This window comes from Spea bombifrons, chromosome 2, assembly GCF_027358695.1.
Source record: "Spea bombifrons isolate aSpeBom1 chromosome 2, aSpeBom1.2.pri, whole genome shotgun sequence".
Taxonomy (NCBI): domain Eukaryota; kingdom Metazoa; phylum Chordata; class Amphibia; order Anura; family Pelobatidae; genus Spea; species Spea bombifrons.
In genome coordinates, this window is record NC_071088.1 from 98,457,292 (window position 1) to 98,481,610 (window position 24,319).

The following is a 24,319-nucleotide window of genomic DNA, read 5'->3' on the forward strand; positions in this document are numbered from 1 at the left end:
AGGGGCGCCGAGCCGTTGCTAGGCACCCCTCTCTCTCCCCCGAAACAGAAAAAAAAAAGACGGCGTTTAAAAGCCACTCATTGGCGCCCCCTTTCAAATGGCGCCTATGGCTGCTATACCCTAGTTACGCCTCTGGGTGAGGACTCACTTACATTACAATGCATTATTCAGGGACAGGTAAGCTCAGAGCACACGCTCACTCGGAGTGGCCCTTAATAATGGATATTGTCCAGAAGCAGAAACCATAACTTTCTCTTAGGGAATAGATCCAAGTGAAAGCGCATGTCACAATGACAATAATATCCAATTCATGCTCTCACTGAACATTACGGCCGATCCGATAGGAGATGTGATATCCTGTGGAGAAACAGATGCATGATCTTCCATAAACAGACCATGCTCGTGTTCGCATGAATTAAAAAGAATAGCAGTAATAGAATCCATTCCCATAAAAATCACGCTCATTTGTCTGATATGTGTAAATAGTTCAGATCATGCTTTGACCTTGTTGACCTGAAAGCTTGCACTCTTCCGCCTACTCACGCTGCCAATAAAGGTGTCACCTTTACAGACCAGGTGAGAACACCACAAGGTCTAATAAATAGCAGTTCAAAAAGATGTGATGGACTTCAACAGGGCTGGACTGGGGGTGAAAAGCGTCGCTGAGACCCTACAGCCTCTGACTGGATACACGCAGCCATACGTTACGCTTTTATACTCTCTCAGTGGTCAGTTGCGCATATCTATGACCCGATAATAGTGTCTTTCCCCACCCGTCTATGTAATTTCATCCCTCCTGGCATCCATAACCCAGAATTGAATACAAAAATCCCTGAGGAAGAAAAGGCCAAATCCTAAACGCATCAGCTTAAACATAAAATCAGAGGAGCAAACCACTTCACAACCAGAATTAAGGCTTTAGGATTTTATTTATAACAGTTTTATTTGGACCAGGGAAATGTAAACAGAAAAACACACAAAAATACTACAAGATATTAACTTATTTATCTGTTAGTAATTTTAAGGCTTCAAACCACCCAAAACCCAGAACTGGTTCAGTTGCTTTAGCGAGGAAAGTGAAGTCAAGGAAAATATAGTCCTCTGTGACATGGGCTTTGGCCACTGGATTCCAGTGGGAGCACACATCAGAATATGGCTTCAGTATGGCTGAAGTATTTTCAGGAATTCTCCAGGGAGAGAGAGTTTGGATTACTGGAATCCAACGGAAGCAGGCCTCTCAAATATAGCAGTACTGGTGGCTTCCTCCATGGCAGATGTGGCCCCTACCTGCTCCTGACATAGCAGCCTCAGTTGTTCCATCAGTCCTGAGTACAATGTGTTAATGGCCTATGTTTAAAGCCTCTAATATGGATGGTTTCTCAGATACCTCCTCCCGTAGTGCTTATACAACAATGTCTGCTCTCTCTTTTGAGCTTAGATTGTTCTTCCTAACTAACTAGCTAAAATCTCCTTGATTTCTTTCTTATGCCCAGGTCTTGCCCACTTGGATGGTGAATTTTTTCTGTCTATTCCATTCAACAATGTTTTTGAAGCCCGCTTGCCTTATTAACGTAACCCGGCACTCTCTACCTGGAGACTCTGGAGGAAGCGTTGCTTCTCTTGGACGGGAAAAGTCCAGATCACAGGAGCAATGTTGCAGCACTCCCTACTCTCTGCCTACTTATCCAACAATGGTGTGGGTCAGCGGGACGGCCCACAATCAAGCGACACGGGGTGCTCCATGATATAAAAATATACAAATACACAATAAATCGTAACTACTACATACACGACAAATCCTCAACACATACACAATAAATACTATCGCATACACAATAGATCCCAATACCTGCACACTAATAGATCCTAATACCCACTATTCCACAATTGTCCCTCTTTAACATTTAAACACGTTGACTTATTTTTCCGACATGAATTCCAAATGAGTTTCAGTTGTCCCACCAACAGGAAGAGAGGATGTTTTGATACAGACAAGTAATTCTTTGTTTATGTATAGCTTTAGTATTTAGTATGCCTAACTGAAGAGTCCTGGATATACTGGCAATATCTATAGTAACACCCAGACCAGAACGTGTGGCTACCAGCACGGTGTCTAAAATATTTCTTTTTAGTCCACTATTAACCCATTCCAACCCAATCCAATTTTATCTAGTCCAACAGGTAGACACCAAGCCATCATTTCTTCAGGAGTTAAAACATTTGTCCATAGGTACAAACGATCCTTGCAGTTCTAATTCTTTAACTGATTTCTGAAGGTGCTTATAGTCTTTTTTACCACTTGCTTCCTTCTGCTCATCTTCCCCTAGCCATTTTTTTCCCTCTTCTCCAACAGCATGTCTTAGTTTATATTTTCTTATCCACTGTGCCTCTAGATCTGAGTGGAGACAAATTGTGGGAAAGACATTGGAAAACACGTATTTGCCGAAAGCATGATCTGGCAATATACTTTGGTTAAATCTGGAAGAGAAAACCAAGCACAAATTATTTGTATGTCTAGGATTTGCTTTTATAATCATTGCTACCAGGACAACTGTGTTACTTATTCATTCATTCATCAATTCACCTTTCGTGATACAGAAGTTCACCCCTAAAAGCTGTGTACTTATCCAGCAGGTCCTCTTCAGCACTTGTCAACAGGATTGGGTCATTTTCTGTGTTTTTATGCTTTTCAGGACAGATGTAGAGCTTGGCAGGAATGCAGGATTGGAAGCTGCAATCGCACAGCCCCAATTTAATTATCCGGTGTCTAGGATAGGACACCTGAGCATACATAATAGGCATGTGTAGAATTGTAGGCATGCACAGTATTGCTTACCTCCCAAGCTCTGGCCCTCGGTGTCCCAATTTCCTATTTTTGAGGTGAAGTGGGATTCAGAAATTCCCCCCTTAGTGACCCGGCGGAGCAGCGCTTCACCCACAGTCTCCCAGTTATGGATATCTGTACCCCTAAATATTAAAGCTGAAGTTTCATCAACTGGACCTTTGCTGTGTTTAGTTTTAGACTGTAGACAAAGTAGTAGGAGAATGCATATATTATATTTAGAAACCAGCAGGGCATTTATCATATGAACAAGGGATAAAACATACCTACATACATACATACATACAAATAAGTAGATGTCCAATACATACAATAAATAAAGAAAAAAAGAACAAATAATAAATATTATTTAAAGCCCTCCTATCAGATGAGGTCTCCAAAAGATAATTTAAACCAAAAAGAAAATAAACATAAAGAAAAGCTAAATGCTAGACGTGTACGTACAGATTCATCTGCATTGCAATTTAAACAAATGTAGTATATTTCAGCAATTCGTACGAATACCTGAAAACGAGGAGGGACCCCCAATAAAACAAATGAAAACAAAGCAAAGAGCTCCAACTCTTTACAAAAAAGTATTGCAGTTTTTTCATGTCCAGAAAACTGCAGTTTTCTACAAACAAACTGCAGTATTACTTCAGAAAAAACTGCAGTAATTTTTCGTAAGGGAAATTTTGTTGGTTCTCTCATACACTCACCCACTCATTCATGTACACTCTCTCACACTTTCATTCTCTCTCTCATTTCCCCCCCAGAATGTCTCCCTGTCTCTTTACTGTACCTCTCCTTCCATGGTCTAGACTGGCCATCTGGCCAACATCGCTCCATACTCACCCAGTCTGTTGACCCAGTCAGAATGTGTGCTGCAGTGTGGACCACCGGCTAGATATGCCTAGCCAGGCACTACATGAGCAGCAACGGCAGTCCTGGCCCCGTCCCGCAAGAGTAGGCTACATGTAGCTGGAGCCCACAAGTTCTCAGGTGTGTTGGTGTTAGAGGACTGCATTGGGAGGCGGGTCCCGCAGGACCCACCAAAAAACTTGCAGGCACGGGCGGTTTTGCTGGTGCTGCGGGCGGGAGCGAGCGGTCAGGCACTGTACCTGCGGGTCCCGGAAATCCCGCTCAGTCCCGCAAGGCTGCCTTCTCGCTGCTCCCTTACAGTGTCTCCTGTCTTTCTCCGCCAAGGAACAAAACAGAGTCACGTGATGTGATGTCACTTCCTGTGACTCTGCCTTGTTCCATGGAGGAGCAAGAGAAGAGACGCTGTGAGGGAGCAACTCGAGGGCAGCCTTGCGGGACTGCGTGGGAAATCTGCAGTTCAGGTAAGGAGGTGGGGGCGTGATTGGCCACAAATGTGGCGGGAGTAGAACACCCACATTGGGGGAGCGGGCAAAAAATCAGCAGGAGCAGGCAGGATTAAAAAAGCCGTCCCACGCAGGGCTCTAGTTGGTGTCCCCTGAGGAGGATGGTGGAGACAACTGAAGAAGCCAATTTCTCCTTCTTGTGCACATTCACCCCTACCATTTCTCCATTCCCTCGTCTCTAAAGGGATTTCTTCAGATACTATTTTTGATCTTATCTTTTTTCCTATAAAAAAAACGTTGAAAATCGAAAAACACTTTTTCTGACTTTTATTTAGTTTAGAAATACCCAATGTTTTTTTGCTTTTTTCCGCAAGTTATTGGGCAATAAATACAGGTAGCGTTTTGCTATTTTAAAACCATTTTTCCCCCAAATCTGCCCCATGTGCTATTTTGGGTATCTTTGAAGCTGGCCAATGCAATATAACACATCAAACTCCTTGGGTATTTGAGCTGCTTTTATTTAACTCTTTCCCTGTCAGGAATTTTGGGAAAATACAGCGCCATTTTTTAGATTGTAAAATTTTACTAATCACATTGTGATTAGAAAGCTGGGCTCCACTGACTTGCATGGTTGAATGCTGTATTCAACCTCCAAGGGGAGCCAGCATTCTCTGGAGGGTCTTGAGAGACCCTCTTGGAACCTTGGTTATTTTCTTAAAGGACGCACCCCCATCTTGTGTGTGGGAACATCTCTTGCAGTGGCGGTTGTGGTCACATCGCATCATAGGGTGGGTGTTTGAGGCATTTCAGCGACACCATCGAAGCTTAGGAGGCGATAGCTGATCAGGCATACGTTCTTGTACCAGTCGCATAAAATAGCTGCTTATATAAATTTACCTACATGGTTCTATTTTTTCTTTATTTTATTTGAGCCAATTATGTAGAATGTCTGATTTGCATGCTGAAAATGTTTTTTTCTTTGATCAAGAGTATTTATTATCTTTACTCAAACTCCATATGAACTGTCCACGTGCAGGGTGTTAAATAGATCATTCTGATTTCTATTGGGTTCAAATTCTGGGAGCCGTTTGGTGAGCTAATGATGATATATTCTGCATTTAGACTATATTGCAGCAAAACCTTACTGATGCAAACATGACAATACGCTTCACGACATTCACCACCAGTATCAAAATAGGACAGCTTTGCTTTTTTTTTTTAAACATATATGAAACACAGAAACTTAATACACATTCTTGCCAAGCACAAGTCAACAAAATTGTAAGGAAAAGTAGTTAAGCCAATTTAAAAGCATACTTTATTTTTAAGTATTCGTTTTTTTTTCTTTGTATGCAAAATAAATGCATATATTTGGTTGATATGTATAAATTGCAAGAATAATGCACTAGAGTTAATACACTAGAGTTATGGAAACAAACTCAAGTTCTAAACAAATCATTGTTTAACTATACTGATATTTGAAAATGCACATTAAAGCAGAATTCATTTTTTATATTACCTTTTGTTACATTAGTGAGCCTAAAGGCCGTTATCATTAGTAGCCTGTACCAGGCAAGTCGTTATATAGCAGGAATCACAAGACCTAAGAATAGCTAGCAAAAATAAATATTCGTTCTCCATTAGTAGAGGTCACTCTACTGCATTTACATCTGTTTAACATACAGAATTTTATTTAAAAAAAAAAAAAAAAAAAGATAGTTACGAGTTCCCCGTGAGAGCAATTGGGATAACAATCAAATGAGAATAACGTCAGACAGCATAGAATGTATGCAAAGGCTGGTGGTTATTTCAATATTGTTTATTGAAGAGTGAAGGTGGTATTGCCAGACATGCCAAAAGACATTTCACATTCAAGGGTCTGAAACTAAATGATTTTCCTGTATCAATCCATACATCTTCTGTGTCAGAGGGGTGGAATAAAAACACAAAAAACTCAAAATATATTGATGTCAAAATGGACTTCATGGAAGCTTCCTTTTTCTAAAGCCTTTGGGTTTGGATTTCATAGGGCATAACATTTTCTTTCTATCCTGCACTTAGTGCAGAGTTGGGTTAACACTCTGTTGAAGATAAAATCTGTCTTGACGATTATAACATCGTATTGTGCAACTAATAAGCTTCTCAAACAACTGTCTCCAGAACGGGGTGAGTGGTATCCCTTATTGGCCCTTCATTGTGTGGGATTAAAGGTCCATTTGTATAAAGACCTTCCTATAGCACACAGACGCCTAATTCAATGGCATTTGAGACAATTTAAAGCCTCTTCGTCCTAGTCACAGAAGTGAAAGGAGAGTAGACATAGGATAGAAAAAAATAATTCTTTCTGAGTTTGTAGATCTGCAGGAATCGTCATTCTTGTTGGGAAGTATCCATTTAACATCTCTCCGTCTGGGATACAGTGCTTTTCTCCCAGCCCCGTTATATGGCCTGCAGAAAAAATGGCCTATAAAGCACTACTGCTCTCAAAACAAAACAAAGAAACCTAAACAGAAGAGGTACGTTTATTTGATGTTAAGTTGTCCTAATTCATGGTAGCAAGAGGCCTTCACACAGTGCTAAGCAGGTCCTGCAATGCTTTCTGCTGGGCCGCATTCAGTTGTGATACACATTCTGTAAACAGTCCTCCTGAAGCCTGCAAGAAAGTATCCAGAAACCAGTAAGTACAAATTCAGCTGGGCATGTGTTCATAAATAGGTCAGAGCTGTAATGGAAAGATGCTGAGGTTCACAACATAGAACAGATCAGTTAATATGGATATGCAACTCTTACTAGAACATTTCAGGAATCTGTCGCTTGATCATGACCTGCATTTTCCAAATCTAGTCAATTTCCATGTAGATGGTGAGAAAGATGCTAATATATATATATATATTTGCATGGATGATGTATAAATGAAGTTCAGTGCAAATAAAATATCTGGACATTCTTTTAACGTTATATATGCACATACATCTGTGTTGAATATAAATGTAACCCACACTGTTATTCTTGTGTAGTTTATGTTCCACCTTATTTTCAAGTTAAATGCATATGGATTAAATTTCTAACTCCAATGAACAATAAATGCTCCACTAAAATGCAATGGCATCCATGTAAACCAGACAATTAGATTCTAACCATCTACAGATATCACACCATTTAAACCAGAATATATATATATATGTAATCTAAACAGCTTTGTACTCACCTGAACTTGTCGAACTACATTAACAAGCCGTTTGCCACATATGTCTTCTTTCTTAATAGATTCATGGACCACGCCATCTGCTATAATACTAAATATTTTAGGCAAGTTTGAATTGTTGGGTCCTAGTACAATTGGATTGTTACTGTGAAGAAAAGCAAAATAAAAGTTAAAAAATATATATACATATTCAAATAAACTGCAGCAAATGGTAACAAAAGAAAGACGATAATTATCCAGATTTGCCTTAGCAACCAAAAAATAAGCCACTGTAGCATGGGGTTAGTGACTGCTGCTACAATTTGAGGGAACATCTGATAGCCCTAAATATAACTAAACTTTGGATTGTAAGATCTTTGTGCAAGGTCCTCCTCACCTGTTGTTTCTGTAAGTCGAATTGTTATGTTAAATACTACTTATGTCCTGTCTACCCATTGTACAGCCCTACAGAATTTGATGGCGCTATATAAAAGACAATAAGAAATAATAATGTGTCAAGAAATTCACAAGCTTGTATTTGAAAGAGTTCAAACACTTGCCTAATTTTATGACAAAGTAGCAGAATCTTTTCTATAATTTTATTTTACCTTTCAATTAGGTCACACAGGAAGTTAAATGTGTGAACAGCTTCTTCTTTGTCCTCATGAAGGGGCAGCCATGACAGCCAATGGGGTAGCACCTCCTCGACATTAATACAATCAGATCGGAACTTCATGAATTTTCCGACTGCGGAGATGCAGTTTTCTGTTGCATTTACGTTTTCTTTGGTTTTTGAGTCAGCAGCCTGGATAACCCCAACAAGAAGAGGAAGAGCTTCTAAAATCACAAAAAAATAGATAAAATAAATAAAATACAATAATGTCTGCAAATAACAAATCCATATAATGAATGAAACACAAACATGCTGGCTTACTAGTTTACACTTATTAGCAGCCATACTTTCTATATATCCTGTACCTCTTTAGGTCGACATACCTGTACAGAAAGGACGATAGTTGTCACCTCCAAACTGTGCCATCACACCAACTCCATAAGCAGCTGCTTGTCGAACCTCGGGGCTGTTATCACAGATAGACTGCAACAGGGGCCTCAGGAAGTACTCAGCATATTTAAAGGAAGAAGGACTACAATGTTCAATTACATCATCAAAGATGCAGAGACCCCACTGCCTATCCGGCCAAGGTCTATGAGGGCACTGGAAGAGAAAATAATCAAAATCACATTAACAGAACATTTTAGAAGAACTGGTGATAACAGGACATGAAAAGTAATGGAAATAAATACTAATTTAGGGAGCCAATCGCTCTATCAAGAAACAGATTAACCTTAAAGCCAGAAAGTAAATTAAATCACGCATTTTCTTAAACAAGGAAAAATCCCCCTTTCCTTAAGACACAACCCAACCAGATTTAACAAGATGAAGTCTTTAAATGAATACTCACAATTAAATTTACAATCAATGGCAACAACTGCTCAAACCATGGTAAAACTTTTTCCTTGTAGCTACTGAATATTGAGTGCAAAATGTCTGACACTTTAGTCAAGATGTAAACATCATTATCATCCTGCAAGAAATAAAAGCAGAATTTATGATTCATGTGTTACATTATAATACACATGGATACAAAAATGGTACAGTGTTTGAAGATTATAACCGCTACTAATTGCAATTCTACAGAAAAAACAAACTCCGTTTATAGAATCAAAGATAAGAAGAGCAGAGCCATCATCTCCTTTACAGCCAGAAGAATGACAATGCATTTTCATGCTATAGTCAGGTTCATATTTTACCAGATAGTGCTACAGAATCTGGCATTCTACACATTAAACTTAACACTTAAATATTGATAGTATTATGCACAGAAATGCATTTCTGAGACATGTGTATGTATATATATTATATATGCACACACAAATATATATTTTAAATAAAGGAGAAATACCATTTTTAATATATAGAAAATACTTTGGGTAAAACAAAGCATTTGTACAAGAGTTCAACAAAAGGATAGCAAATCCCAGGGAAATCTGAACTGCAAAAATACTAACATACATTTACTGAGGACAAAAAACACAAGATTGACAAATTGCAGAACACAAAACGTACTTCATCTTGTAAGGACTCCTCAACTTCTTCGTCATAGTCTTCGTCTTGTCTTTTCACTAAGAAAAAGGTAATTACAATTTTAAGAAGCCGGAAAAAGTTGAAAAAATATTGAAATCGCGTAAACATTTAGCCGTAAACACCATACCTTGCCGAAGCTCTTGATTTTTAAAGTGCTCTTCTAGCTTGCCTTTAAGTATACCCCCAAGTTCCTCAAAGTGTTCGTTGTTTAAGCATCCATCTCCCATTACTTCAATGCACTGGCAACATTAAGACACAGGATTAATATATTAATAAGAACTGACTTAAAAGGACAAACCAGCCATTAAACCCTTTCAGTCCCCTTAGGACACAACTCTCCACATCCTTAAAACCCAGTGATGTCACCATGACAACACTGGCATAGAAAAAAAATGTATGAGAGGTCACTAAAGGGATCTCAACCCATACTGCACTGGCATCAGTGGGAACAAAACAAAACGAATTTCCACTGTGTATTTGCTCTTTTCCGACCCTCAACTATGTGTAACGCAGGCGACACGTTTGGCTGAATGCATCCCCTCAGTAGCACGCATGCATTCATACCTGCTAAGAGTTCCAAGGGGTTAAAACAAGGGGTCTTAGCTCTGAAGCTGCATTATTTATATTTGGTGTTTAATGGGTTAGGAATGCATATTTAGTAGTATATTCTAAGCTCATGTAAGAAGGGCCTCCCTCTCTGTGTCTTTAAAAATGTTAATTGCCTTAACTGTAACAGCCCTATGGAAGTTCCTAGTGTGGTGTACTTACAAAGACCGTTCTTTTAAAGCGAACACAAGAATCAGTAACTTAAGACACCTAGCATTATGAGGCCACAGTAAAAGCACATTCAAGGGAATGTTATCACTCAAAACGCTTTCATTTAACATAGCTTTATTTCAAATGAAGAAAGATTACATTAAATACATGTACTTACCTTGGCAAAAGAATGCATTATTTCTGACAGCACATCTGAATCCGGCTCTGTCCCGATCCCCTTAATCAGAGCATCACACATAAAATGCCACATCTGTGTCAAATACTCTGGGCCACGCACCCTGGCACACTCCAAAAGCAGAGGCATCGACTCAGCAGCAGCAACCCGAACACGTATAATGATGGTTAAGGGCAATGAAAGCATCGGGGCACCCAACAAACAATGTTAGAGAAGCGTGGAAAATCACGATCAAAAAACGGGAAAGTGATTTGATAAGATTACTAGTAATAACATCACTGCTTCCAAATAGGTCCTCATAAAGTTAAATGTTCATTAGATTCGGTGCACAAATTTCACTACACAATGGGCTGTTAAGGGCCAACCCAATGGGCTTTTCCTTCACGTTAAATATATAATATACATTTAACAGAAAAGTTGTCGGGCTATATAGAAATATCTGTATATCATTTTCTCTATTTTTTTTTTTTAATAAGTAAATCATACTAAAATGTTGGACTACACAAATAATGAGAACCAGATGAAAAGCCCCATCTGTCCATCTAAACAACAATATATAGTTTGTGTGGGTACACTATTCATTGAAAAGGGCAGACGTGGTTGAATCAACATATGGTAAAATTGACAAAAAAAAATCTCTTTAAACCACCTGACCCTGAAGGAGCACTCATACTATGTTGATATAGTATTATAAAGGATATCATCATGGAAATAGAATTTAAGCAACGGGACCATAAGCTTCACAACTTGTTCTGTGTAATCGGCAAATCCCTCTTTCAGTTCCTTGGCATAACAAACCTAAGAAAAATAAATCAATCGTAAGTGCTTTACAATTCACGGTAGGTAAAAGGGGAGGAGGTAATGGGTTACTTGGTAAATAGCTGGTGATATGTACCGATTCAGATATCCTGAGGAACATATTTTAAACGGGCAAATAGTAAGCAGAACTGATTAGGAAAGCGTGCTCCAAAAATGTAAACATTATGTAGGAGAGTCTCTGTGTCATTGGGCATTCAGGCACCATCGGCTGTTTGTATTGTTGGATACTTACCAACATCTGACAGGCTGTGGCTTTTTCTTCAAGTCCAGCAGTCTTAATGCCAAAACTTTGCTGGTCACCAAGGTTGACAAATTCCCAGCCATCATCCTCACTCATACTCTCCATATCTTGCGCTAACAAAAATGAATACTTATTTTAATGGGTCAATTTATATGAAAAATAAAACAAAACTGGACAGGCACAGAAACAGAGCACAAAACAACTAGAGTGTACATTTACAAAATAGTAAAATCTACACACACTAATGCAATAGTGTATGACAAGGGTAAAAATACGGTTTGGATTTAGGAGCCAGTTTTTATTTCCCCCAGTCATGTTCAATATATTTAGTGTTTCGGTCATTCCACCCTCTACCTTCTAGGTAAATGCTCCACCATCTACGGTTCCCTTAATATTATATATGTCCCATTATAAAGGTCATTAACAGGATTGCAAAGTTTTGTTCAGTAGATTAAACATTTGGAAAATATAAATGATAATCCATTTAATGAAGAATTCCCTTTTCTAGCACCATACGTATACATAAGTACACATATACACATGCAAATAAACTACTGTTGTTGCCCGATTCCACAGCAGCTTGCACTCAGTACAGGGTTCAGTGCAGTATCCCAGCTCTTGAGGGCAGGGACCAGGCCTAGTACACTTTAGGGAATTTGGGGGAATCATGCCTTTGGAGGAGGGATAACTCACTGTCAAGAAGAGCCACTTCAGGTTTAATAGATGCGGTTTTCATTAAAGGCCCCATAACCACAGGAAGGTACTGCTGGAACTCCTTGCCCAGAATCTTGCACATTCGTGCCCATGCTGAGATCATATATGATATCTAGAAGAAGAAGAAAAAAACTGAATATAAACAATGTTTAAAGAAAGGATTCTTATTTGTAACCCTGGCCTTTTCCTTATTATAATCCTAAATAAAGTGGCTTCAAAGGGTACCAACTTCAGGGAGCTAATATTAATCACAGTTAAATAAACCTTTTGAACAGACATTTGATTCTGCTATAGCTTATAACAGATTATATATTCTGTTTTTGTAGTGTAAACAGAAAAAAAATAAATAAAAAAAACAAAAAAAACAAAACACAATACAGGTTCAAGTTACTCTTAAAATAAAGAACTTACCTGCGGATCATCATCTTCCAAGTCACTGAAGTCGGTTTGTGTCTTTAGCAGCAGTTGCATAACATCTGATGCGTCTTGCATGAACTGAAAGAGAATAAATGGTTGAAATGCACCTAATATCAAGTCGTACAATAATAAAGGGCAATATTGATATTAGACATCTTTACTGGTCACCCCAAAGGTAAACACTATAGTGACTAGACTTATTACAAAGCTTTCCCATCTCATATTGATATAAGAACATTGGGTCTTGTTCAAAGAAGCACTTAACAAATGCGTCTCAAAAAGTCAAACCAAGATTAGGAAAGGAGGACATGCATAAGGCTGTGAATTATGAAGTGGCAATGGCAATATTCTCATTTCTTTCCCTTAGTCGTTTATTCAGTATGTACAATAGCAGCATGCCATATTAACATGCATTTTTTAAGGTATTGCTCCTACCTTTTCCTTCCCAACAGCAAGACCAATCAGACTAATGCACTCTATGGTTTTTCCTCTCAGAAGTCGGAGCTCCTTCTGCACAGCGTTTTCCACTATGTGTTTTAGAGAGGGCATGAACAAGTCATAGTAGGGTACAAATTTCTCCTCTGCTGTGTCTGCTACAGAGGCTATGGAGGTCACAACCTGCTCCAGGACCAGTTTGGTGCCCTTCTGTATCAGCTGGAACAAAGAAACACAGATGTTTACACAAACGAAAACAACGCATATTGTGCACTAGAAATAAAACATGTGAAAAAGCATTCAAACAAGAATAGTAAATGTTAAAAAAAAATCTTGACTTAGAAAAGCAGCATATGACTAAATATTTGTGTTTGGGAAAGAAAACAAATACACTGTACAGAGGATGCAGGTAAGACACCTGCCGCAGTAAGCACATGTCCCATTGTTGGTGATTAGCACATATACCCATTTTCAGCAGAAGAAATGAATGGTAACAGGAAAACAAATAAGCCAAGATCCTAGATTTCACAGTAATCTTCATTTTTAGAACTTACTTCTTGCAGTTTGACCACCATGGTCGTGTGTAAATGCTTAACTAGGTTATCCAGATAAGGAATGAGAAGTGACTTTGGACAATCTTCAGTAAAGTTGATAAGAGCAGCCGCTGCATGAGCCTGGACACGTGGGTTGGCTTGGTCCTCCATGGTCTGCAGCAGGCTTGCAATGACCTGTAATAATTACAATTCATGTCAACAAAGCTTTTTGCAAAGTGATTAAGGATGAAACATCTGAACTGGAATACCATTTATACCAAAATGGCTCTACCGCTAATAGAATTCTAGGTGCTAATAAAACATGAACATTTGCTACTACGGGGCTGTACGAATGGGCACACAGTGGTTTCTTGCCTTCTCATGAAACTTCTTCTGGAAAGCTGGTGCAAAGTCAGTTGCCATCTGCCCAATAGCATTACAGGCAGCATAACGCACTCTTGGATGCTGAAACACAAAATTAAAAATAAAGTCACAAAACAATGTTCTTCCATACGCAGCCTCTTTACCATGTATATAAAGTTAGGCACCTTTAAATAAAATTATACATTGTAAGACACTTGAGAATTTAAGTAGACTGCACAGGGGCAGATGTTTTACATAGGTGCACAAGGGCTGAGTGCAAGCACAGAACTCTATCCATCAATCACACCACAAAACAAAAAACGGACTTACAGGGTCTTGTAGGAAAAGTAACACAAAGTTGACCATCTCATTAAGGATACCCTCCATTTGTTGGTGACAACCTTCACCAATGGCAGATAATGCCATGAGACCAGCATGCCTATACTTCCAGTCAGCTGCAATGAACACAAGGAAATAAGGTTACAATTAGAAAATTACCATTTATAAAATGCAATTCACACCATTTATTTTTCTACTTCGAGCTTGTGGGCAATTGCCACATTCTTATAGAAAGTCATGAGTAATTTTAACATGTAAAGATAAATTGTCACAAATGCTAACTCCATACAAACACCTCTAATGTGTAAGCAAAGCACAATTCAACAGTTTACACTGTGTGCACTTACGGTTTTGAAGCATTTGCATTATGTGTTCCTTAATCATGGGAAGAACAATTTTTCCACCCAGACCGCAGGCCATTCTGTCCAAAGCACTTTCACCAGCTACTGCATTGCTGGAAATAGATGGGTATTTTAATTTTTACATGAGGCTTGACCTTCTACGAGAGGTCAGGTATTGAAAAACGAGGCAGGTGAAAAAGAATAACTGAGGTCCAGGTGTCCACAAGAGGCGCGCACACACACATAACACATACACGACACAAAGTTAGTCGATAGTTTTATGAAAACAGACATGCAGATGCTGACACATCCAGTTTGTTTGAAGTTATAGTTGTATTATCTTCCCTTAAGCATTCATTTCCATTTGAAACATTTTACAGAGTTGCTTGGCCCATCTTACTTCCAAGCATAGGCACATCAGATTATCTTGGCACCAGGTTCAGTTCTGAACGCAGTCATACACTGAAATAAAAGCAACTTAATGCACTTGAGGTGAAGAGATGCCACCTGAAATGAGTTTCTGGGAAAGTAAACTATGGAAATGATAGAGTCTCAAAGACTGTGGATTTCAAACAAACACATGATAAATCACTGGTACCTGTCAAAATCATCATCTTCCAATTCATCTGCATTTGGCCAGTCATCATCTTCTTCTAAATCCACCATCATCGCCAACATCTGTGGAACTATAAAATAATACTCAAAACTAGCCTATCTAGGAAAACAGGCATCATTTAAACAATGTTCATGCAGCACAGATTTGCTTATTTGTACAGCACTGTACCACGAGAAGAAACATCACATCTCCCCTTCATTTACTAATCTTTCACCTAAACTTGATTTAAACTCAAATTTCCATTTACAGAATGTCCTCACAATAGTAAAACATTCACAGCAAGAGGGGGCTAATAACACAATATTGGCGTGTAGAACCTGAAAGAATATATACCACCAATATTGTTGTTACTTTAAATTTGATACTTACTGGCCTGTGCAACAATGTTGGTATGTTTTCTCAGCATTGCCGCTGCTGTTTCAGAAAGGGTCACAATAACTTCAAGGGCCAGTTGTCTCTGCATATTGTTCAAACTGCTGTCTGCACAAAGCTGCAAACGAGAAATTAGTCATCAGAAATCATGTTTTAAAGTGGCAGCTTAATATCCCAACAATCCCATTGACTCCTTAAGGACAGAAGTCATATTACGCCCCAGCGTAATACCAATCACTCGCTACTATCACAGATTGTATGGCTGCAGATTGCGGCTGCGATTAGCAGCAAAGGAGTCAACACGCACGTGGCCACATTGCTAGGTGATACATTGATTGATTGCTGCCTCTCTCTGCTTCACACGGATTGCGAGGCAGAGAGAGGCAAAGAAAGGCTAGGGTGAGCATTTTATCAATTGGATTCTCGGCTGCTTATTCACTAAAATAGCATGATTAGGGTGTAAAAGAATAATGCATATTAAAGTACTTTGTGAGTACTTCAAAATGAAATAAACACTTTCCTGACCTAGAAGTTTAAGTTTTGTGACTGTAGCTACCCTACTCCTCCCTGGCCCATTTCTTGCCACCGATTGGCAGCTTGAAGAAGCCAATCTATGGCAGTAAAGTGCCGAGCATGCTCATGCCTGAATAGACATCCACCATGGTCACCAAGCCAGGTTTGGGGTTCAATGGAGTGTAAGTATTTCACATGCGAGATGTGCTTGGCCAAACATATCCCGTATGTAAAATAGCAAGGGTGTGGAGGAAACTGCAGTATCCTCCATGCATTTGCAAAAGAACACCACAAAAAGTGCATATGACTGCTGAAGTGTCCCTTTAGCATTTTTTTTATCCTTTTTCTTTTGTGAAACATTACACTACCTTTAAGCTCAGCTGCAAGGTTGCCTCCAAATGTGGTCTCAAAAACTTTGGAACAGTGTCTGCAATTTCAACCAACGATTTCAGGACAGAGTCGTCATTCTGATAACAGGACTCGTTAACAGCCTATTATAATAAAAAAGGGAAGAAAACTAAATAAAACAACTGTAAACGGCCAACGTGGGAATAGAATTTGAAAAATACATACAAGTGTTACCATTTAACATGTTAATGCAATTGTTATCTGAACAAGAAACCACAAACTGAAAGTATTGAAAACGTTCCTGAGAGAAAGACAGCACTTAAATCTGTGTAATTATTAAAAGGTTCCCAGAAATAAAGTTAGAGTGATCTAAAATGACTGATCGGGTTTTCTTTACAAGCTCTTACCTGTAAGATTCCAGGTAACAAGTCTGCAAAATGTTTCAACAGAGGGACGTTGTGTTCATTGGCTAGTATAAATGCGCCAGCGGCCCTGGCAGACAAGGTCCTGATCTGTAAGGAAAAGTCAAGTGTTCAAGGTACAAACAAATAGAACATTTTTGCTCGAGTTGATTTCTTTGTTCTGTGAACTATAGCTTTATACTTATTATTCAGAATGCATCTTGTAAACCTTCTAAGGGGGGGGGGAGTTGCGGTGGTGACATTAGAAAACCCAATAGAAGGCTGTTTTACCTGCCCCTGACCAAAGCACTTTGGGGAAGAAACACAACTGAATGCACAGAATCACAGACTTTTACAAATATGCAGAATAACTATAATTTGTGGACAGATAACACCTTTTTTATTGTTCATGTGGTCTATGCCAGGTCCTAATTTGTCTATATTAGTTGCATCACTTTACTGCTGCTTCCGTAAAAACACCTCACAATTGGCCCTAGGTATCCTTGGTGAGTTAGAACATATCAGTCTGAGCTTTTTCATTAAAAATACAAATACGGGGGAAAATGGGATCATTATGTTTTTCCTCCTACAAATCAGGTTGTCACATGACTAAGTTCTGAGGACATTTGAAAATGCAACATACTGAAATAAAAAGTAATTACCACAGGGGTATTCTGGTCTTGCATGCACTGCACAAGCATTCTTTTGATGACATCTAGGTAATGTTGTTGCTGATTTCCAAATATTCCTGGAAAATTCCTGAAACAGATTATAAATATATATGTTGGATATATATATAGATGTTGGATAGATAGGTACAAAGCCACTTTAACGTCTATCTGCTGAAATTTCATGTTGCATTTTGAAACATTGTTCTAAATGTTTAAGGACTGTGTAGGAGCTTACAGGAATACAATTGTTATTCACAGTACCAGAAAATGTGAAGGGCAGCTTCACGAAGTCCAACATCTTGAGAGCTCACAGAATCAAACAGGAACTTTAAAGCTTCAGGCCACTGGTTATTGCCATCATCATCTGTTTAACAAAAGGGAAAAAATAAATAAATGTGGGAATCCTTGGCTTTTGAGCAACACTAAGAATTCAAATCCAGCAAAGGCATCTTGGCTTGTAGTTATAGTTACATTGCATTTCAAAAGAGTGTGTGTGTATATATATATATATACACACACACACACACAAGTTAAACTCATTTTTACATCTACATCTTAATCAGCTTGTCATTGACCCTTGCACACCCTATGCGTCCAGTTATCCGATAGCTAACCGTGATACGGCTCTTAACGGAAACATTAATCCCAGGAATTTCCCAGTTGATCGCTTGGTATAGTTTTAATATAAAAGCTGCAAGGAAAGGACGTCTTTCAATAGGTGGCTCATCAACTGTACACCGGCTTATCCAGTACAAAGTAGCAAATGAAGTCTGTTAAAATTGAACTGAATACTTACAACACTATGATCCAACCACAAAAGCATTACCAATTTATACAAAAATTATATTTAGAAAAAAAAAATCTGAAAATCCATAGATATTTTCTATTCCTCTGAAAATAGAGCTGAAATTTAACTAAACTCCAACTCGATATGCCAAGTTGAGAAGAGTTCCAGAACAAATAACCCAAACTAGTTTGAATTCTTGTTTATTTTAGAGGAACTCAAAACCAATTAGCAGAAGTTGGGATAATAAAGTCTACTAGAATAAACTAAATACATGAGAATTTTTTTACATTGACCCAATAATATATCATCTACAACTAAAGACTCCATCTTCCCTTTGCAATAACCCATGTCCCTGCATCACATGAACTAAGTTTAGGGAGCATAAAATACTTTAGTAAAAAAATAAATTGTTGTGGAAAAGTATATATATAAAGGCACCGCTCTACAAACTTATTTGGGATGACTTTTAAACATGTAAAAAATACAAATAAAAGCAGAGTGAAAACTCTGAAAATGGTATAGATAATCCAAAATTGCAAAGTCTGGCTTGGGTGGCAGCACATCTGTAGCACATTGGGGGCACATTGCCACGGCTCCATGGGGAGATCAGACACTCCACTTTGAATCAACTTATATAGACTGAGGACTGTACCTAATCAGTACCTACTACTACTACTACTACTACTACTACTACTACTACTACGTGCCTCTCATGCAGCAGACCAAGATAGGACATAATATGCCATATCCATAGTGGATGACGGCGAATGGGACACTGCCCGGGGTCAGGCCCAAGGCAGTCCTGATGCATCTCCCTACAGAGCATTTTGCGATTGGCCAAAGTGTTTTTTGTGATTTGACAGTGATACATATATATAATCTGGACACTTACCAATTAAATTTCTAGCCAACTCTGCAACGATGTCGCAGATCTTTTTTCTCATGTTAGACTGAGCTTCCAACTGAATGACAAGCAGCAGTTCACTTTTGATTGCATCCTGGACCTCGGCAGGGAGTGACGGATAGACTTCTTCAAAGGAGGAAGATAACAGCCGCCGCAAAAGAACAGCTGCCATTTGTCTTGCCTGGAAAAGAAAATCTACTATATAAAAGCAAACACTCGCCCAATATGCCCCACTTTATGTAAACAAGGATATTACATTATCAAAGTAATTGTCTAACAAAGACAGTATTGGGGCAGATGCTGACAACAGCATTTTTTTATAACCTTAAAAATAAAAACGAGGAGGCATGTAACAGAATTGTCCGATTGGTGGGTCATGGGTCTGACATGCCAACACTGTTTCTATTCATTTTTTTTTTTAAATTATTTTATAGGGTCAGGGTCCAAGTCAACTTGACTTGAGGACAATTCTTATTCTGGTGTAAGCAGACAATACTGCATTTTAAAGGCGTATACATAATTAACATTTTCTACAGACAGGAAACATTCATATGGTACATTAAATATTCACCAATAAAACAGGCATTATGCTTAAGCATGTTATAGGACACAGTCGGGTGACTAATACTGCATTTTGAGAGACAAAAGCAATGCAGAAACATATGTTTCTACAAGAACATACCTCCTCAGCAGCACCTGCATTTCTGATGGAGTGCAATAGGAAAGTGATCTTGGATGGACCAGGGATACTGTCATAAGTTTCCTGAAAAAGTGAAAGTTATGCGTTAACGTGAATCATACAAACCTTAACTCTCTGCAATATCTGAAAACGCAGAATATTCAGGTTTGTGTTTTTTTATTATCAACAAATTGAAAAGAAAAGGTTAAATCTAGGACAACCGCCTCCCAAATAACATCCAGGCCTAGGTATAATGTTACATAGGCGTATTCATGTAAAATGTAACATGTAATACAGGGCTAGTTTTAGAGTATAAGAATGAACGTACACAAGCAATATATACCCAAAAACACACAACTTCTGCAATTAACACTGAGAATCACTAGGTCTTCTGACAACCTAAGATTGTGAGCTCATAACTTACACATTGTTGTTAAAGCCATATAAAACACCTTATTTAACCAATGCTATACCCAACATTGTGTTCATTAACATGGGCTTTCCATGTGGCAACGCAGATATTTACAATTTTGCCAAGCAATCCTCCAGAAAAACATGTTAAGGGGAAATAAATGGTCAACAGTGGCCCTGGACAGTTTGAAGCTATTTTTCCTATCCATACTAATGGATAACTTTCCATGAACGGCACTCCACACCCCCACAAGAGCGTTTTCCCAGCGACATAAACGCACGCCATGACACTTAAAGCTTATAGTGCTAGAAGTGAGGACAATGTCATGTTCACATTCTAGCTTTGCCGAGATTAACAGGAACTCAGCGTGGCTGTCAGAGGCGCAAACAGATGCCAAAGAGAAACAGGTTTATTCAACCGCCTGGAAGTTGTTTACACGGCTCACATGTTCTGGATTAGGATGCACCCAAATACAAATAAGAATGCTACTAACACACTCATCTTAAACATTAACATAATATTCTTCCTCTAAACAACGAGCGTGAAAGAAAGAGGCAAACTAAGTCAAGTTCAGTCAAAAGGCTGGTATTTTCATACTTTACTTGATTTGAATTGACTTGAATTGATGTATGTAATAAATAATTTTCACTCATCTGCCGACTCTATATTTCTGCGTTGTACTTACCGCGCACATGCCAATAATTCACACGTGTGAGTATTCTAAAATTAATTATTTTACAGTTTGACAGCCTTTGAAATTATATAATTTGCCATCACCATCAAAAGTTAAGCAAAAGCCAAGTACATAAGATCTATATAACGCATATAGCATAACAAAAAAGGCTTACATAGTTAAAGTACCCACTATCATATGCCCAATATCCCTTTGACTGATAACTTGACTAGTGAAAGGGCACATTTTATCTGAGCGTGACTAGGCCTATTGAGCGGAGAACACTTTTAATGTTTTAAATCCTAAAACTGCTAGTAATTTATAATTTCATAAACATATAGACATAAAGCTTAGTATGTTGTAATAAATCAGGATACCATATTAAAACTATTTTAGGAATGCTGCAGCACCTATCATATGAATAATGTATACATTATATATAACACCCTATCCTTTTGGAACTCGAGACTATTTTGTTACTTACATTAAATATCTTTTAGGCAGGAAATAAATGATTACGTTTTGTTTCGATCGGTTAACAAGCACACATAGTATTCAGATAAAGTCACTGAGCGAGACAAGCGGTTGGAGGAAGAAGAAAAAAAGGATTTGTGTCCAATTGTATCAAGAAAGAATGTGCTGAACTATGCTGTGTGAGGAGGTCAGTAATGAAAGAGCGAGTGAATGAGCCTGCCCAGGGAGACAGACACAGGAATTCAACACCATTCAAAAGGGATTCCCTTCTATCCTATACAATACCTACCACTGAGAAAGGATTAAGTTGTTTTAAACGACTGAAAAGTTTAACTGAGAATAGTGAAAGTGCAAAAAGCTGGCTAACCCACCGCTATTGTGTAAAAAAAAAAAATAAAAACTAAAAACAAATAATAATCCAGACATGTAGCAGAGTGCAGAAATTTCAGATGGCGACTGTCTATATTACAACTAAATAAATCCGTTACAACAGTTTCTTAAAATACATCCTAAAACGCTAAAGGAAACACCAGCGAGCAGGTGATGATAAATCTCTGAAACATGTTTTAGTACAAATCATTGGCACGTACGCATTAAGCTACATAGCGCAAGAGTTCAAGGGCAGGAGTACGTACACAGCCGTCAGAAAAAGGCTCGTCCAAAGTGAACATTACTGGAGTATATGGTGGAAGTCAAAATAAAGTCTATGAGCCAAGAACTGATCAGCTGACACAGCAACAACTAATATTTACATCTATGTCCCACGAAACACACACACATACATATATATATATATATATATTATACACACACACTTATAAGCGCTCACAGCAAACAGCTAAAACAATACTAAAAGCAAGCTAACTGAAGAGGTGTTTAGGTATAAGATCATCACAAGGATGTCAAGGAGGCGATACCTACAGAAGGAGGCGTGGCCTATCATCCCAAGGCGTTAACCTCCCTACATACAGCTGATGAGACATTATAGCAACAGTGTGTGTGTGATGCGGAGAAATACAGACACGTGTCATTTTTTAGAGTGAAAATTCTTTAAAGGGGGAGAGGTGTAGGGCCCGGGAGTGGCTGTATGGGACCGTGTGCCTCTCAAGGAGCGCCCAGCCCGGGAGAGGGTATAAAGTTATAAAGGAAGTGCCGGCTCCATAGATGTGAGCAGGAAAGACTAGGTTACCACATAGGATATATGAGAGGCGTGTGCGTCCCCAAACTGGGGGACGAAGTGATGGCTCGGGGCCGGGAGGATGCAGTCAGTCAGGAGGGGGACCGCTGAGTACCGCTCTGTGCTAACACGTGGGCCGCACTAAGCAACAGCAGCCTGACTCACGCCTCACTACCACGAGCGCTGCCAGGTCCCTAACCTTCCCCTGTCAGCCGCTCACCTCGGCCTGCTTCCTCGTGCCGTTGTCCGGGCTGAGTAGATTGCCCAAAAGCAGGTAAAACTGCTGCTGCTCCGCCGCCATTGCTGCCGCTCCACACACGGGGAAAGAGAGAGAGGGCGAGAGCTGAGCGCGGGCCGGAGAGCAGCCTCGGAGGGGAGTGGCTGGGGAGGGCTTCTCGCTGGCGCGCGCTCTGACCTCACACACCCCGCGCGCCACAGGCCTGCGGCCTCTCCATTGGTTAAGGAGCAGGGACGAAGGAAAGAAGCTACACCAGTGTCACAGTGACCAGCGAGTGGTCGCTGACGGAAAGCCGAAGAGAGCGGCCTGATTGGTTGCCTGAGCCGAGGCTGACAGGTTCACCCTACGAGCGCGATTCCGAATGCCGGGTAGCGGCTGACGTCAGTAGAGGAAGCGCACAGCTCTAGACACTAGAGAAAAACCGTATCACTGACACTTGTTGCCAGTATTGACTCGGGTGTAATAGCGTAATTCGGCAAAGCGTTAGGTAGCCATTTGAATACAGAAATCTGCCAAAGACTGGCTACATGATAGGCGCCTCTATAGTGACCAAAAATTAGACATTATGGTTACGGGGTTATCGGCTCTCTGGTATATAGCATTATGATAATCCAAATAGGGGGCATTTTTAACGTCATATAAATCCTGGCTGTCTAAAAGCGCGGGAAATGAAGAGGGAAATTTCCTTCGGTTAGGGATTTACAGCTGAACTGTTCGTGCGGCGTGGTCATGTAACTGTACTGTAGCACGGGAAGTTGCAATTGCACACAGGAAGGAAGTAGCTGTGATATACTATTACCGGTACTTTATCAGGCTTGTTAGTGTCAGCTAGATACAGGTGAATGCTAGTATCACTTTCACTATAGCATATACCAATAGATTGTAACTTTGCGTGGGCAGGGCCATCTTCCCTTGTACCAGTAAGATTTATGTACGTTTGTCTTATTAATTTTTTTTATTTTGGTGTTTTTAATGTTGCATATTCTCCTCTATTTAAATAGCTCTACCGAATCTCCTGCCTTTTTATTATGTTTTAATGTTAATAAAACAATGCATTTTTGAGAGTGGTATCTTTTTCTGGACTGGATAACAGCTCCCCTGTGTCGCTTTTATTTTTAAAAAGAAAAAACTTTTATAATAAGTATGCTATTAGATGTATCACCAGTATAATGATACACTAGTATCTTAAGTGTCCATAAATAAAGGCCAGTATTTGTTACAGGATTCTGTAGCTAATGTGAAAGAAATGTTACTTATTGCTGTGGATCAATTGTTTCAGGGCTGGAGTTGTCTATCCCTGTTTTATGCTCCTTGTCTGGCACTAAAACTGTTACTTCAAAGGATAGTTTAATGTAACAGACAGCCACGCCAAATAAGGATGCTTATTAAATAGCTTTAACCCCTTTGTGACAATTGCTGATTTT

General features: G+C 39.2%; 1 protein-coding gene across 1 annotated transcript; it reads right to left on the reverse strand.

The window, feature by feature from the left end:
• Positions 1-5,950: 5,950 nt before the first annotated feature.
• On the reverse strand, positions 5,951-23,037 carry IPO5 (importin 5). The gene is made up of 26 exons (XM_053455351.1): positions 22,878-23,037; positions 19,925-20,005; positions 19,231-19,423; positions 17,813-17,915; positions 17,543-17,639; positions 16,887-16,991; positions 16,500-16,622; positions 15,616-15,736; positions 15,229-15,316; positions 14,637-14,743; positions 14,281-14,405; positions 13,963-14,052; positions 13,609-13,782; positions 13,055-13,273; positions 12,614-12,697; positions 12,182-12,314; positions 11,480-11,601; positions 11,130-11,226; positions 10,411-10,583; positions 9,604-9,715; positions 9,459-9,514; positions 8,794-8,916; positions 8,327-8,546; positions 7,939-8,167; positions 7,355-7,496; positions 5,951-6,799 (listed from the first exon to the last, which is right to left on the reverse strand). Exons 1-26 carry the CDS (start codon positions 22,956-22,958, stop codon positions 6,713-6,715), a joined length of 3,285 nt encoding a protein of 1,094 aa, XP_053311326.1. The 5' UTR covers positions 22,959-23,037; the 3' UTR covers positions 5,951-6,712.
• Positions 23,038-24,319: the final 1,282 nt, after the last annotated feature.